Source organism: Sceloporus occidentalis, unplaced genomic scaffold (genome assembly GCF_023333645.1).
Source record: "Sceloporus occidentalis isolate IW3139 unplaced genomic scaffold, rSceOcc1.0.p SCAF_1, whole genome shotgun sequence".
NCBI lineage: Eukaryota > Metazoa > Chordata > Lepidosauria > Squamata > Phrynosomatidae > Sceloporus > Sceloporus occidentalis.
This window is the reverse complement of record NW_028316981.1, coordinates 220360144-220377294: the sequence shown is the minus strand read 5'-3', so window position 1 is coordinate 220377294 and position 17151 is coordinate 220360144. Positions and strand designations below refer to the sequence as shown.

At 43.5% G+C, this 17151-nt stretch overlaps 1 protein-coding gene across 5 annotated transcripts in view; it reads left to right on the top strand.

Annotated features, from left to right (window-relative positions):
* Positions 1 to 6817: 6817 nt before the first annotated feature.
* Positions 6818 to 17151, top strand: part of LOC149323492 (basic helix-loop-helix domain-containing protein USF3-like) — a 40990-nt gene continuing 30656 nt past the window's right edge. Inside the window, exons 1-4 of one of the 5 annotated variants that reach the window (XM_089489052.1) lie at positions 6825 to 6883; positions 12785 to 12950; positions 14939 to 14984; positions 16180 to 16248. Coding sequence is in view for 3 of the 5 variants with exons in the window: in XM_089489049.1 (XP_089345175.1) it covers positions 12899 to 12950; positions 14939 to 14984 (98 nt within the window). In the remaining 2 variants the exon portion in view is untranslated. Of the gene's footprint in view, positions 6884 to 12784; positions 12951 to 14922; positions 14985 to 16179; positions 16249 to 16270; positions 16564 to 17151 lie in introns of those variants that run through there. The other 4 variants (XM_089489049.1, XM_089489051.1, XM_089489050.1 and 1 more) reach the window with 4 other exon arrangements.

Below are 17151 nucleotides of genomic sequence, written 5' to 3'. Positions count from 1 at the left end.
TCTACACTCAAACTACTACACCATGCTGGCTCTCTTGCCTGTTGTGTGCCTTGAAGTCATTTCTGACACCTGGTAGTTCTCTTGGCAGGATTTGTCCAGAGGAGGTTTGCCGTTGCCTTCCTGAGGCTGAAAGCATGTGACTTGCCCAAGGTCACCCAGTGGGTTTCCATAGCTGAGCTGACAATGAAAGGCTATGGAATGCTCTTAAAGACATGGGAGTGCCAACACATCTGATAGTCCTAATGAGAAATCTGTATTTAGGATGAGAGGCTACTGTCAGAACAGAATATGGAGCAACAGAATGGTTCCCAATTGTCAAAGGGGTCAGACTGTGCTGCATCTTGTCACCCTGCCTGATCAACCTATATGCAGAACATATTATATGAAAAGCAGGCATGGACGTAGAAGAAAGAGGAGTGAAAATAGGAGAAAGGAATATTAACAACCTAAGATAGGCAGATGACACCATACTACAGTGGAACCTTATTATACGCGAGGGATCCGTTCCGGATCCCTCCGCGTATAAAAAAATCCACCTATGCTCGAGCCCCATTGTTTCCAATGGGGCTCGTGCGTGGCGGCGCACGAGGCACAACGGGTGCGCGCACCCATTCAATTGAATGGGACGCGCCGCCACTTCCGCCCCGCGTGCGCCGGCGACTGAGCGCCTATGCTCAAAGCCGCCTATAAAAAGGCAGCGTATGCGGAGCCTCCACTGTACTAGCAGAAGATCTCCCAGACCTGGAACATCAAGGAAGAAAGTGCAAATGAAGGACTACTGTTCAAAATAAAGGCGCCTAAAAGTGGCGGTCTGCCGCCGGCGGCGGTTGCTGGGTCTGGGAACCACAGCGGCCAAACTGTGCAGTTACTGGGTGCAGCGGAAAAGAAGCGCCAAAATGGTGCTTCCTTCTGTGCCCTGGAAGTGGCACCGCAAGGCACTAGTCGCGCGCTTGCGGCATCACTTCCGCCACGTGATGTCCGGACGCTACATCAAAATGGCGCCCCCCGTGTGGACAGGCTCCTCCATTTTGTACGGACTCAGTCCATACTAGGGTTGAGGGGCGTCAGGAAGTGAAGCCCCTTCATAACCCTAATATGCCCCTTCATAACCCTAATATGCCCCTTCCTAACCCTAGTACGCAGTATAGGCACGTCTGTAACGCGCCAAAGAAAGCAAAACAGAGAATCTAGATAAATTCATCCTAGACAATGAAGAAATAGAAATAGTAAAAGAATTCTCATACCTGCCATGCAGGAACTCACAATCAAACCTTGATAGAAACAGGGACCTCAGTCAGGAAATCAGAAAATTAAGAATACTTAATACAAAAGTAAAAAATCATACCAGCAATTGTATTCCTCATTACCATGTAATGGTACCTTACCATGTATGGATGTAAGAGCTGGACAGTAAAGAAAGAAGGAAAACTGATTAATTTGAAATGTGCTAGAGAAGAGTGCTTAGAATACCGTGGACAGCCCAAAAAACAAACAAATGGGTCCTTGAACAAATCAAGCCCGAACTCTCCCTGGAAGCCAAGATAGTAAAACTGAGGCTGTCGTATTTCAGACCCATCGTAAGAAGGCACAAATCACTGGAAAAAAACAATAATGCTCGGAAAGGTTGAGGGAAGCAGAAAGAGAGGAAGACCACATGCTAGATGGATAGACTCTGTTAAGGAGGTCATGGGTATGAGTTTGCAGGACCTGAACAGAGAAGTGTAGGACAGGGAATCTTGGAGATGTCTCATCAGCTGGGTCGCTATGGGTTGAAATCCACTTGAGGGCAATTAACAACAACAAATTACTTCCCTTGATGTATTCTGTTAATGCAGGATAAAACAGTATTTGCTTTCTTTACTGCAGCGTCACACTGCTGTGTCGTGTTCATTCTACAATCGTGATCAACAATGATCACAAGAACCTTTTCACGTGCAATATCTACTTAGACCTGTGCATTTGGTTTTGTGACCTAAGTGTAAAATTTTGCATTTGTTGAATTTGATTACATTAATTTCTAACTATTTTTCTCATTCGTAAAGGACCTATGAATTCGGTCTCTACAGTGGACCCTTGTTATACGCTGGGGTTTGGGTCCAAGATCCTCCGTGTATAACAAAATCCGTGTATGCTCAAGTCCCATTAAATATAATGACATAGCAAAATGGTGTCCCTTATAAAAAATGGGAAATCAAGGTAAATTTATACTTTTTTGGAACATTTTCAAACCGTGTATGCTTGAATCCGTGTATAAAAAATCCGTGTATAAGAAGGGCCGACTGTATTTTCTGTGTGTTACCTACTCCTTCCAGTTTTGTATCTTCTGCAAACATGATTAGGATCCTTTCCACCCTATCATCTAAATCATTAATTAAAATGCTGAATAGTAACAGCCTCAGTCAGGACCGAACCCTAAAGCATTTCACTTGTTACCTCCTTCCCAGTTTTGAGCATGGTTTTCCAACCAATTATGGATCCAGGTGACAGTGTTTCCATCTGTTCCATATGGAAGCAGTTGGATAATCAAAATATTGTGGAGGACTTTATCAGTACTTGTCTGAAATCCAGATAAATGTCATCCACAGCATTCCCACCATCTACTAAACTAGTGATCTGCTTTAAAAAAAGATAAAAGATGAATTTGGCAGGATTTGCTCTTGACAATGCCATGCTAGCTCTTGCGGTTCAAAGCATTGCCATCAAGTATATGCAAATAAACTCCCATATAATTCATTCTAATATTTGTCCTGGTATTGAGAGCCAGTGTGCCATAGTAGTTTAGTGTTGGACTTTGGAGACCAGGGTTTGATTCCCCACTCAGCCATAGAAACCCACTGGGTGACTTTGGGCAAGTCACAATCTCTCAGCCTCAGGGGAATGCAAGAGCAAAGCTCCTCTGAACAAATCATAGAGTTGGAAGAGACCACAAGGGCCATTCAGTCCAACCCCATTCTGCCATGCAGGAACTCTCAATCAAAGCATCCCCGACAGATGGCCATCCAGCCTCTGCTTAAAGACCTCCAAGGAAGGAGACTCCACTACACTCCGAGGAAGGAGTGTGTTCCACTGTTGAACTGTCCTAATGTTGAGTTGGAATATCTTTTCCTGGAGCTTGCATCCATTGTTCTGAGTCCTGTTCTCTGGAGCAGCAGAAAAAAAGCTTGCTCCCTCCTCAATATGACATCCTTTCAAACATTTAAACAGGGCTATCATATCACTTCTTAACCTTCTTTTCTCCAGGCTAAACATACCCAGCTCTCTAAGTCGTTCCTCATAGGGCACAGTTTCCAGACCCTTCACCATTTTAGTCACCCTCCTTTGGATACTCTCCAGTTTCTCAACATCCTTTTTGAACTGTGGGGCCCAGAACTGGACACAATATTCCAAAGCAGAATAGAGTTGAATTATTACTTCCCTTGATCTATTCTAGACACTGTACTTCTATTGATGTAGCCTAAAATTGCATTGGCTTTTTTAGCTGCCGCATCACATTGTTGACCCTTTCACATGTAGTCTCTATAAACCAAGTGTCCCCCATCCTATATCTATGCATTTCGTTTTTTGCCTTAAGTACAGTACCTTACATTTTTCCGTGTTGAATATCATTTTGTTAGCTTTGGAGCAGCTTTCCAGTTTATTTGGGTCATTTTGAATTTTGATACTTTAATTTTGACAGGCCTTTGAAGACTGATTACTTGAGGGGTCTGGGCCTTGCAGAATTGTGCCATACTATCTAGGTTTGATTTTTGTTGTTGTTTTTAATAGATGTGTTTTCATAACTGGTTGTAGTTTTATGTATAGTTTAGTTATAGTTTTAACTTCTGTATTTGGTATAATTTTCAGCTATATTTCTTTTAACTGTTGTATGCCACCTTGCATCACAGACTGGGAAAAAGGCAGAACAACAACAACAACGACCTCCTTCTATTGTAGCCCAAGAACTGGCATTCAGTGGAAAGCTTCTTCAGGCTGTGAATACACAATATAGACACTGTTCTAATTGCCATTGGTAGTTTTATCCCCAACGAAGTTCCTTAATTTTCATCTATTTAATATGACGGAAACAATTGACATAAACCATGATATAATATAACACAGATGTAGTGATAGATAGAGCTAATATTCTGTTGGGAAAGGTTGAAAGCTGAAATGCCAAGTTTGTTTCCAAACGTAATGGGAAATTCCTGAGGCTTTCACATCAAACATTGATTCTTAGCCAGAAATCCCTCACTGATGGGGGAGTATTCCTGGGAATAATAGTCTCCATTTCATCCTGGAAGATTTCATCAAACATAAATATTATACATAACAAGCAAATTACGGTTTAAAAGAAGCTGGATTCATAACTAATGTACACAAAAATTAAATATCTTTATAGTAATTCAAAATGCCCACATCACTGTGGCCAAGGCTCAAACAGAGTGGCATGACATGTAAGTAAACCCAGGAAGGAAGATGAATAAATGACCGCTCTAATGATATATAACACCTGTTTCACAAGGAAATTAAGGCAGGGACGTATTTATATATTTATGTATCGGGTGAAGGCTTTCTGTTGTCTGTCCTTACTCTTCCTTGATTCCAACAGGGCTCAGCGTAAGTCCTCCTTTCCCACCATTTTAATGTTATGTGCTAGCATGGATCACACTGGATGGATATTTTGTTTTACCTGTATGTTTATTTAAAGAGACCCAATAAGTACTAAATGCCTTCTTGCATCTAATTTTAGGGCAAGCTAAAACTATATTTCACCACCATGAATTATTGGCTGGTATACTACTCAACCACTTCGTGTTACTGAAAAGCAAGAGAACTTCTCTGCTGCTTTAGCAAATGAATAAAAAGTGACTGAAGTTGGAAGAGAAAACTGAGTTACAGACATTTTAGGGGCACAGTGCATTTATCCCAGGTATAGTATAGTATAGTATAGTATAGTATAGTATAGTATAGTGTAGTGCAGTGCAGTGCAGTGCAATGCAATGCAATGCAATGTTAATGAATTCTGGAGTGCATCATACTGGCTCCAAATGGTCCAGCACTTTTCATATAATCCCAAAGTAACCAATATGCTAGTGTTGCATTGCATTGCATTGCATTGCATTGCATTAATGCAATGCAATGCAATGCAATGCAATGCAAAGATAGATAGATAGATAGATAGATAGATAGATAGATAGATAGAGATATAGGTATATGACACACAGATGTCCACAGTTCAATGAGTTAATGCTATATACAGTAAATATAGGCCCATGTTTAAAGGGCAGCCATGGTTGGACAATGCAGAAATAGCCATTTGAAACAGTTATGATTTTGTTACATGTCCTAAATCTTATTGATGGCACCAGCCAGAAGAGACCTAAGCGTTAGATAGCATGGCTTGTGTGTTGGCCTGCGACTCTGGAGACCAGGGTTGGGTTCTCTGCTTAGCCTTGGAAACCCACAGGGTGACCTTTAGCAAGTCAGACTGTCTCAGCCTCTCAGGGGAAGGCAAAAGCAAAGCCCCTCTGCCAATGTGTAGCTTGATATGTGTAAGTAGAGAAACCTCGTAGCCCCTTTGAAACTAACTAAAGGAAGAAGTTGGCAGCATGAGCTTTCCTAGACTTAAGTCAACTTCCTCAAAAGTACCGAAAAGTGGTATATAAATGTACTTGGCGTGTGCTATTGCTTGCTATTTGAGTGTTGGACCTTGTAGACCAGGCTTCAACCCCCCACTGGTTGACCTTGGGCAAGTCACACTGTCTCAGCTTCAGGAGAATTGCATCTGAGGAAGTAGACTGAAGTCTAGGGAAGCTCCTGCTGCCATCTTCTTTCAGTGAGTCCCAAAGGTACTACAAGATGTTGCTAAATAACAACAACAACAACAATAGCATCTGAGGAAGTAGACAAATCTAGGGACAACAACAACAACAACAATAACAATTGCATCTGAGGAAGTAGACTGAAATCTAGGGACAACAACAACAACAACAACAATTGCATCTGAGGAAGTAGACTGAAATCTAGGGACAACAACAACAACAACAACAATTGCATCTGAGGAAGTAGACTGAAATCTAGGGACAACAACAACAACAACAACAATTGCATCTGAGGAAGTAGACTGAAATCTAGGGACAACAACAACAACAACAATTGCATCTGAGGAAGTAGACTGAAATCTAGGGACAACAACAACAACAACAACAACAACAATAATTGCATCTGAGGAAGTAGACTGAAGTCTAGGGAAGCTCCTCCTTCTAACTTCTTTGCGTCCCAAAGGTGCTACAAGATCTCACTACACAACATTGTGAAGGAGTCTTTGAGGGGGCTTTGCCTGCGTTTAGGTTTTCTGTTACTGTTGATCTAGACCAGTGGTCCCCAAACTGTGCTCTTTGAAGGGGTTCTTTTTGGACTCCATCCCCCAGAATCCCAAGCCATTGGCCAACATGGCTGAGGCTTCTGGGAGATGAAGTCCAGTACCTCTTACAGTGGCCACAGTTTGGGGACCACCGCTTTAAGTCCAGCACTCAAAACACTGAGCCAGGCGTCCCTAGCTCTGCCCAATTTCGAACGCGCTTCTATCCGGGTGATTACGACTCCCTCCTCTTCGCTCTCCTATTGGCCTTCGGACCACTTCCTGTTCCCCCTCCCCTTCCCCCATCCGCCCTGAGCCTGAGAACTCCCCATTGGCCAGCCGCGCAGCCAATGGGGCTTCGAGGGGCGGGTCTGCCTCTATGTAGGAGCGCGCTGATTGGCGGAGGTAGTGTGTGTCGTCGTGGCCGCTCATTGGCTGCTTTGGAGATGTGGGCGGAGCCAGGGGCGCAGTGAGGGGCTGAGCAGGAGGAGGAGGGTCCCCGCTGCGGGGCTGCAGCTGCCCAGGACGCCCGAGACGCCTCCGGTGAGTGAATGGCTCTGGGCCCGGATGGAGGAGGAGGAGGAGCAGGGGCGGCTGTGTCTGCGGCAGGAGACCCTCCAGGGCCTGAGGGTGCCCCTTCCTCCCCTGGGCCCTTCGCCTGACAGCCCCGCTGGACCCCTCTGTTCCTTGGGCCCAACCCAGGAACCGAGAGAGAGGTCCCTGCAGAGCCTGGCTGCCTGGGAGACTTCCCTGGGCTGCCAAGCAGGGAAGGAGGGAGGCATATGGGCTCATATCCACACCGTAGAAATAATCCACTTCGACACCACTTAAACTGCCCTGTGGAATTCTGGGATTTGTAGTTTCGTGAGGCATTTTGTCAGCCTTCTCTGCCAGGGAGCTCTGCTGCCAGAGCAAACTACACTCCCCATAATGCCATAGCATTGAAAGTGGCGTCAGGTTGCATTGCTTCTCCAGTTTGGTTTCAGCTACGGAGAGGCTTCAAGGGCTTTCCGGCTCAGGGTCACCCAAAAGGCCAAGTCGTCATGGGCAAAGGTTCCTTCAGAAGGGGTTGTTTCCCCAGAGGCTGAGAGAGTGTGACTTGTGGGTTTACATGGCCCGCCTGTGAAGCCAGCCCTTCCCTGCAGAGCCACTGTCCAATATTCAATTGTTGTGCCTTCAAGTCCTTTCTGATTCAGGATCTATTGTAGGTACTCTTGGCAAGGTTTGTTCAGAGGAGGCTGAGAGAGTGTGACTTGCCCAAGGTCACCTAGTGGGTCTCCATAGCCGAGCAGGGAATCAAACCCTGGTCTCCAGAGCCATTCTCCAATGTTCAGACTATGCTTTGTGGTGCTGTGTCTTCAAGCCATTTTCTATTTATTAAGGCAACCCTATCCTGGGGTTTTTCTTGGCAAGATTTCTTCAGAGGGGCTTTGCCTTCCCCTTCCCCTGAGGAGGCTGCTGCTCCAGAGAACAGGACCCAATGGAGCCATGGATGCAAGCTCCAGGAAAAGAGATTCCACCTCAACATTAGGAGGAACTTCCTGAGAGTAAGGGCTCTCCGACAGTGGAACAAACTCCCTCGGAGTCTAGTGAAGTCTCCTTCCTTAGAGGTCTTTAAACAGAGGCTGGATGGTCATCTGTCGGGGATGCTTTGATTGGGAGTTCCTGCATGGCAGGGAGTTGGACTGGATGGCCTTTGCGGTCTCTTCCAACTCTATGATTCTATGAGTGTAACCTGCTCAGGGTTACCATATGCAGAGGGGTCTTGTAGCACATTTGAGACTAATTGTAAACAAAGATCACAGTTTTTTGTGGGCTTTTCGGCTACGAAGCCATGTTCTAGAAGAGTTTGTTCCAGATGTCAGGAATAAATTCTTCCAGAACATGGCCTCAGAGCCCCCAAAAAAAACCCCACCAAAAAAATTGGATGCTGGCCATGAAAGCCTTTGACTTCAGGTGTGAAAAGATTGTAGCAGAAGCTTTCGTAGACTAGAACGTTCCATGCCACGTTGTGTTAAAGGTAAAAGTTGGGGCTGCGTAAAGGCATTTTTATGAGCTGGCCCAGCCAGACCCTTCTCAAAGTGTAACATGGATATGTAACCTCTATTCCACCACAAGAGAAAAGAAGACAAAAGCGTAGAATCACAGAGATGGAAGAAACCGCAAGGGCCCTCCAGTCCAGCTCCATTCCTCCATGCAGGAACTCTCAATCAAACCATCCCCATTGACAGATGGCCATCCAGCCTCTGCTTAATGACCTCCCAAGGAGAGAGACTCCACTGTCAAACAGCCCTTACTGTCATGAAGTTCCTCCTAATGTTGAGGTGGAATCTCTTTTCCTGGAGCTTGCATCCATTGCTCCGGGTCCTAGTCTCTGGAGCAGCAGAAAACAAGCCTGCTCCACCCCTTCTAATACTTAAACAGGGTTTATCAAACCACCTTTTAACCTTCTCTTCTCCAGGCTAAATGACCCCAGCTCCCTAAGTCTCTTCTCTAGGGCATTATGGTTTCTAGGCCCTTCACTGTTTTGGTCACCCTCCTTTGGACACGCTCCAGCTTCTCAACATCTTTCTTGAACTGTCGGGCCCAAAACTGGACACAGGATTCCAGGCCAATTGTTTTACATCCTGGAGAGACAGATTTTTTTTTTTTACATTCCATCAAATAGTAGATTTTTTTTAGAAACACTGGGTCAGTAAGACCAGTTCCTCCCATGTTTTTTTCTGTTGTTATTGTCAGCTGCCCTCGAACTCAATGGCCAGACCGTGAGCATGAGAGTCCTGCCTCCAGGATATCCCTCAGCTTCCCTGCTCAAGTCCTTTAGGCTCAGGCCCATGGTCTCCCTGACTGAGTCCATCTATCTCAGTGGCTCCCAACCTGTGGGTCGGGACCCCTTTGGGGGTCGAATGACCCTTTCATGGGGGTCGCCTAAGACCATTGGAAAACACCTATTTAATTACAGTTATGAAGTAGCAACGAAAATGATTTCATGTGTTTGGGTCACCACAACATGAGGAGCTGTATTAAAGGGTCGCGGCATTAGGAAGGTTGGGAACCACTGATCTATCTGGTCTGCAGTCTCTGTTTCTGCTGCCCTCTACCTTCTCCAGTATCATGGTCTTTTCTAATGAGTCTTGTATTCTCATGATGTGGCTGAAGTACGACAGCTTTGGCTTAATCATCTTGGCTTCCAAAGAGAGGTCTCGTTTCATCTGCTCAAGGATGCATTCGTTTGTCTTTTTGGCCATCCATAGGATCCTCAGCACTCTTCTCCAGCATCCCATCACAAAGGAGTTGATGTTCTTTCTGTCGGCTTTCTTCACTATCCAGCTCTCACAGCCGTACATGTTGATGGGGAATACAGTGGCTTGGACGATTCAAACTTTAGTGCTCGTTTGTATGTCTTTGAGGGATGTGGTGGCTTAGTGGTTAAAATTGGAAGATCGGGAAATTGGCAGTTTGTGGCCCAAGAGCCATGTGATGGAGTGAACTCCCGTCACTAGTCCCAGCTTCTGCCAACCTACCAATTTGAAAGCATGTAAAAGTGCAAATAAATAAATAGGTACCACTTTGGTGGGAAGGTAAACAGCGTTTGGTGCTGTCATGCTGGCCACATGACCACCAGAATCGTCTTTGGGCAATGCTGGCTCTTCAGCTTAGTAATGGAGATGAGCACCGTTCCTACAGTCGGTTATGACTAGACATTCATGTCAAGAGACTACCTTTACCTTTAACCTTCACCTTGTATATCTTTACTATTTAGGGTCTTCTCTAGCTCTTTCACGACTTCCCTTCCCAGTCCTAGTCTTCTGGATTCTTGACTGTAATCCCGATTTTGATCTGTGTTTGATCCATGGTCCTTGTACCTTGTGTACTTACTTGTGGAGAGTTGAACCCTAGTGTCCACATGTATAGAGAAGGCAGTTTTGCATAAATCATTGAGTAGGTATGTATAGTTGTCTTTTCCAGGTGAACAAATGAAAAGGAAAAGAAAAGAAAGCCCTTCCTTGCACAACATTCTTGTATGTCCATTAGAGCAGCTCAGCACTTTTGCCTCACTTAATCTTCTGTTTTACACATTTCGTATGAACTGGAGAAGACCCAAATGCCTCTTGAAGGGTGCGTTTATTTTAAGAGAGATGGCATTTGTAGTGGCTGAGTTTGTGCTCCGGTGTAGTTTAGTTGGTGGGATGTCCCACTCAACTCAGTGGTAGTTAGTTCTGAATAAAGTGGTAAGACTGAGTTGTTCCTTCTGGGTTATTTCTCTGCTATGAATTCACTGAGGACTAAATCAGATGTCTGCATGCTTTTAGATATGCTTGGAGGGGATTATAATGTCAGGTTGGGGAATTAACACAGGATAGTAGCAGAATCTTTCCCCTTTCTCCCTTTTATGCACACCTACTTGAGAATAACTGGATTTGAAATGAATGAGAGAAGATAAGTGGAAACTTAATCCAGATATGATATGAGTTTTGGTGGTCTGGGAAATTAGCAGTTCTGGCTGCTGGCAACATGTGAGTCCTAGCTGGTGGCATACTGCTTCTGAAGGATCAGGTTGGTAGTTTAGATTGGATCCTTGAAGGATCAAAGACCCAGTGCTATCCAGTAAGAATAATGGCAAGGAATGCCTTTATGAGCTAAGGATGATAGGGCCTATTTGGACTCCAATAATTGAAATCCATTCCTTGGTTATTTAAGGGGAGGATGTGTTTTACTTTTTTGGACAGGTGCCTTCTGATGTAAAAAAGAAGCCCACTCATTGCTTTATACATCAATGGTCAGATTTATAAACAGTTAGGCCTGTTACAGACTGCCAAAATGAAGCTGCTTCGGGTCTCTTTGGAGGTATGCTGTTTAAATGATGCATGCATCCTAAGAATCCAGAAGCTGCACCAAAGCTGCACTCCAGTGCTTAGGAATGGAGTGTGGCTTTGGCGCGACCTCCAGACTCTTAGGACCCATGCATCGTTTAAATAGCATACCTCAAAGAGACCCGAAGCAGCTTTATTTTGGCAGTCTGTAACAGGCCTTAGATTTCTTTCAGCAATTTAAGCTCTCAAAGTAGGAGTAGGTAACTGTGGAAGACTGGGAGGGGAAAGATTTAACATTAGATGGTATTTTAACCTCTTTTTTAATTATTATTTTTAAATTTTAGTATGAAGAAAAAACGTGTCCAGTAAGTAGAAAAAGCTACGAATTCAAATGGCTTATGAGGTTTTATTTTTGGAGGTTATTTCAGAATTAACAATAGGATGAAAGCTGACCTAAAATCCGTATCAGCCATACTCCAAATCTAAAGCAGGCTTCTCAGTATTTTAGATCTGGAAGCAAAATAGTCCCAACTAGCTGGAACTGGGCACCTGTTTCCTATTTGGTATGAACAAGACACACCACATCAAAAGGGCTTCCAGAACAAAACCTGTAGATAATCTTGCCAGGCAGGGCAGATCCTGAATGCAGGATCCAGGCAGGAATAAAAGTCCAGTAATGGCACTCCAGTACAATCAAAGATCAGATGGGGCAATCCAAAGTCAATGTGTCCAAAACACCTGGAACCATGAATCACGAGCTACGGAATAACTAGGTGCTGTTCTTGCCCAAAATGAAGGCTTTTAAGCCTGAACTCCCAAGACACTCAACTTGTCTGTTCTGATTATATTAAGGTGGAAGTTCTCTTCATAGGGCTCCTCAAGTTTCTGTCCTTCCAGATGAGTAAGAGATCATGTTGTTTTTTCATGCCATGTGTTCAACAGCCAACACTCACTTGTACTGAGAAGTTGTCTTTGACTCATCTGTTAAGATGAAGGCATGCTTATGAAATTTGCAGATGCCACCAAATTAGGGGTAGTAGTTAGTACCCCAGAGGAGAGGATCAGAATTCAAAATGTCCTTAATAGATTAGAAAGCTGGGCCAAAACTAACAAAATGAATTTCAGCCAGGAGAAATGTAAGGTATAACACCTACACAGAAATAATAACATGCACAGATATAGGATGGGGGACACCTGGCTGAATGAAACTATGTGTGAAAGGGATCTAGGAGTCCTAGTAGACCACAAATTGAATGTGAGTCAACAGTGTGATGTGGCAGCTAAAAAGGCCAATATTACTCTAGGCTGCACCAATAGATGTATAGTATCTAGATCAAGGGAAGTAATAGTACCACTCTATTCTGCTTAGGTCAGGCCTCACCTGGAATACTGTGTCCATTCTAGGCACCACAATTCAAGAAGGATATTGAGAAGCTGGAGCATCTCCAGAGGAGGGCAACTAAAACGGTGAAGGGTCTGGTAATAATGAAGCCCTATGAAGAGAGAGTTATAGAGCTGGATATGTTTAGCCTGGAGAAGAGATGGTTAAGAAGTCATCTGATAGCCCTGTTTAAATATTTGAAGGGGTGTCATATAGAGGATGGAGCAAGCTTGTTTTTTGCTGTTCTAGAGAACAGGACCCGGAGGAATAAATGCAAACTACAGGAAAAGAGATTCCAAGTCAACACTAGGAAGAACTTCCTGACAGTAAGAGCTGTTTGACAGTGGAACACACTACCTAGGAATGTGTTGGAGTCTCGTTCTTTGGCGGTTTTTTAAACAGACGCTGGACGGGGGTGAGTTCCTGCATGGTAGGGGGTTGGATTGGATGGACCTAAAGTCAACTGGAGTGGCATGTTCCTCTGTGCTATTTGGCACAGTAAGGTTTTATTCTTCAGAGATGAATCCTTCCAACAAGTGGCATGGTACACTTCTGTAAACATAGTGTCCACTCTGGATGTTTCTGCTTAATAACTGTCAAACAAAAAGAATACCTATTGACAGATACTGAGATGAATTCTGACAAACTGGCTCCCATTGATGTAGTAAACATGTGCCTCAGCTGTGCTACTTTAGACTGCAGGTGGGTGATCAGGGAGGGAAATGCTTTATGGTCTACATGTAAAACTAGTGTAGTTGAGAAGGGCTAAGGTGAAATCAGTCATGTGAGTATTCGCCTGCATTCTGAAGTGGTACGGCTGAGGCCTAGCTTTTATTATAGTATTGGACGCGACTCCTTGTTGTTTGCCTTAAAGTTATTTCTTACTTTTGGCCACCATAACGTAAACCTGTTGCAGAGCTTTCTTGCCAAGATTTGACCAGAGGTTTCCTCTGAGGCTGATAGTATGACTTGCCCAAAGTCACCCTGTGGGCTTCCATGGCTGAGCAGGGCTTCAAACCTGGTCTCCCAGAGTCCTAGTCCTCAGACTGTTACATCAGGGGACCCCTGTTCCCACAGGTAGAATCTGCTGCAGGAGGCAGGAATATTATCCCAAGTTTGGAATACACATTTCATATGCAACAAAACTTGGGCCTGTTACAGACTGCCAAAATAAAGCTGCTTCGAGTCTCTTTGGAGGTATGCTATTTAAACGATGCATGGGTCCTAAGAGTCCGGAGGTCGCACCAAAGCCACACTCCATTCCTAAGCACTGTAGTGAAGCTTTGGTGCAGCTTCCGGATTCTTAGGACCCATGCATCATTTAAATAGCATACTTCCAAAGAGACCCAAAACAGCTTTATTTTGGCAGTCTGTAACAGGCCTTGGATAGCTCAAGATAATTTGCAGTCATGAAACAATAATGGTGGCCTTCAAGATGAAACCCAACATTAATAACAATTTAATGTTGTGAAATAAAAGAAATATTTCAGCACACCTGCTGGTATGTAAGGGAATAGATGCTGCTGCTGTTGTTTTTGTGTGCCTTCAAGTCATTTCTGACTTACAACGACCCTATGACAACCCTATCATGGGGTTTTTGGGCAAGATTTGTTCAGATGAGGCTTGCGTTTGCCTTCCTGTGAGGCTGAGAGCATGTGACTCGCCCAAGGTCACCCAGTGGGTATCATGGCCAAGCAGGGAATTGAACCCTAATCTCCAGAGTGGACACTTCACTTCCCCCAGTTGCCAATTCATTAAAAATATTGTGTTTAATTGCTCAAATGACACTAATTCCTTGACTGAGGTTCCAAGAAATGGAAAAATTTGACCTATCTTATTTAGAAGTGTGGTTTGAAAAACAACACATAGGCCTGTTACAGACTGCCAAAATAAAGCTGCTTCGGGTCTCTTTGGAGGTATGCTATTTAAATGATGCATGGGTCCTAAGAGTCCGGAGGTTGCGCCAAAGCCACACTCCATTCCTAAGCACTGGAGTGTAGCTTTGGTGCAGCTTCCGGATTCTTAGGATGCATGCATCATTTAAACAGCATACCTCCAAAGAGACCCCAAGCAGCTTTATTTTGGCAGTCTGTAACAGGCCATAGAAGAATCTGGAATGCTAATGCAGGCTTGTAGACAGCCATTCAGCAGAGCAAAAATAGTGTTTTGGCAAGGAGGCATGAAGTAACTTTTGTTAATGTATTTACTAGGTTGGCTCGACTGGTGCAGAAAAACATAAGAAGCCACGAGGGGTTTAGCTTTGAAGAAGGGAAAGTGCTTGAAGTCTAGGTTTTCAAAGTCCACTACAGTGTTTGGTGCTTCTAGAATTGTTACCAAATTTTCTGTGGGTTTGTTTTTGTTGTTGTTGTTGTTGTTGTTGTTTTAAGATATTTCTGTCTCAAGCTATGCCAGAGATGACAGAGAAGGCTCCTCTTAAGAAGCAGCACCGGTAAGTGTCACGATTGCAATGGCCACTGGGGCTGGTGTGGGGGGAGACAAAAGGTCACTGTAGGCTGGGGTGGGACTCCCAAGACCCTCCAGAAGTTGTTGGAAAGCAGTTCTCAAGTAGAACAGGCAGGCAGTAGTTGCAAAACCAAAGGCACAAGCAAGAAACAAAAACTTAAATACACTTAGCTGCAACAGAGATTAATAAGCAGTGGTGTTATTAAGGTATTAATATTATGCTTTACAAAGCAGCTCTATTTCACCTGTGTCAAATTAAAAATAGAACACCAACTAGCATTGATACAAACCCTTGTGATAAATATATTCATGCTATTGTAGGTGAGTGTAACAAAATAACTAACATGTACAAAAAAAATCGCACACATTTATAATTTTAAAAAAGCAACTAGGTCCTTAACAACTTGTAATGAAAATGATGATAGTATTCAAAAAGGATAAATTTAAAAAGGGTGTTGACAAGCTAGAGCGTTTCCAGAAGAAGGCGATCAAAGTGGTGAAATGTCTGAAAACCATGCCTTATGAGGACAGACTTAGGGAGCTGGGGATGTTTAGCCTGGAGAAGAGAAGGGTAAGAGGACATATGATAGCCCTGTTTAAATATTTGAAGGGATGTCATATTGAGGAGGGAGCAAGCTTGTTTTCTGCTGCTCCAGAGAATAGGACCCAGAGCAATGGGTCCAAATTACAGGAAAGGAGATTCCATCTTAACTTTCAGAAAAACGTCCTGATACACACTCCCTTGGAGAATGGTGGAGTTTCCTTCTTTGGAGGTCTTTAAACAGAGGCTGCATGGCCGTCTTCGGGTGCTTTGACTGTGTATTCCTGCATGGCAAAATGGGATTGGACTGGATAGCCCTTGGGGTCTCTTCCAACTGTATGATTCTATGACAGTAACACAAAGAGCAATAGTGAAAACAGTACAAATGTGATCGCAAAATAGACATTAAATATAGGACGTTTACACCATGAATGAGAAGTGGAGATTGATTTCAAAATGAGCAGTAAACAGAAAAGAATCATAAAGCTTGAAGGAGAAATTGGCAGCGGACAAGACAGGTTTTCTAGATAACCTTCTATTTCTATAACAATTCTTATGGTGAAGCTGCTTTAATGAACAACTGTCTTAGCAACATTTGGCATACCCAGGATAAAAAGAGAATCAAATGTCTTTCCTTAAGAGTTTTCAGAAGCAAAAACAGGAATCCAAACTGCTGAAATGCTGATATCCATGGCTTCTGAATTAACGGGTAGGTTTTGAGAGAGACTTTAGCTGTTCACTAAAGAAGTTTTCACTGAAGAAGGAACTATAACTGTGCTGATATTGCCTTTTGCTTTTTATTATTAGTTTATTAACAAAGTAGATGTGTTCCTGAGCATTGCTTCTTTAACAGAAAATTTGGTACCAGAGATAGAAATAATATGGAAAGAATAGAGATGGGTTCCTACACCACAAAAAGAAAGAAAAAAAAGAGCACTTCAGCATGTCTCAGCAAACTTTTTCTTCAAAGCTAACTATATGCACATGTGAAATGAAACAACCTGGTGAGGGAAGCCTACAATAAGTAAGCAAAAACTTATTGAAGCTAAAATAGACCGCATCGTGGTTTCTTCCAAAATGCATCCTGGAATGACATTTTCTTTTATCAGCCTCCATCTTTTTTACGATTCCATATTGGTGACCAGACTTATTATTATTATTATTATTAAACTTTATTTCTAAAGCGCTGTAATTATACACAGCGCTGTACAAAGTTGGTAAAATTAAAAAGTATATAAAAGCCTGCCCAAGGCGTACATTCTAAGATAACAATAAAAGAGGAATAGATAAAATTACCATATACTGTACTTACAGACCTGCACTTGTTTAAAACTAGCTGGGGATAGCTGGTGAGGCTGATGTATCTTTTCTCTCCCTCTCTGTCTTTTTTTGGTATTGGTTCATGGTCAGTAAGGGATCCTGGAGGCAGTTGCTGTTTAGCTTGCCTGTTGTAGGCAGGCACATATAAACTGCAGTGGGATCTGCTGTAGCAGAGTCCCATTATTTCCCACAACAAGCTTTTATTGCATTGTTTACTGCAGGCATGCTCAAGCAACCCAATATTGACAGTCCATTTCTCCTGCCCTCTATCCCCATCTTTCCTTAAAGGAAA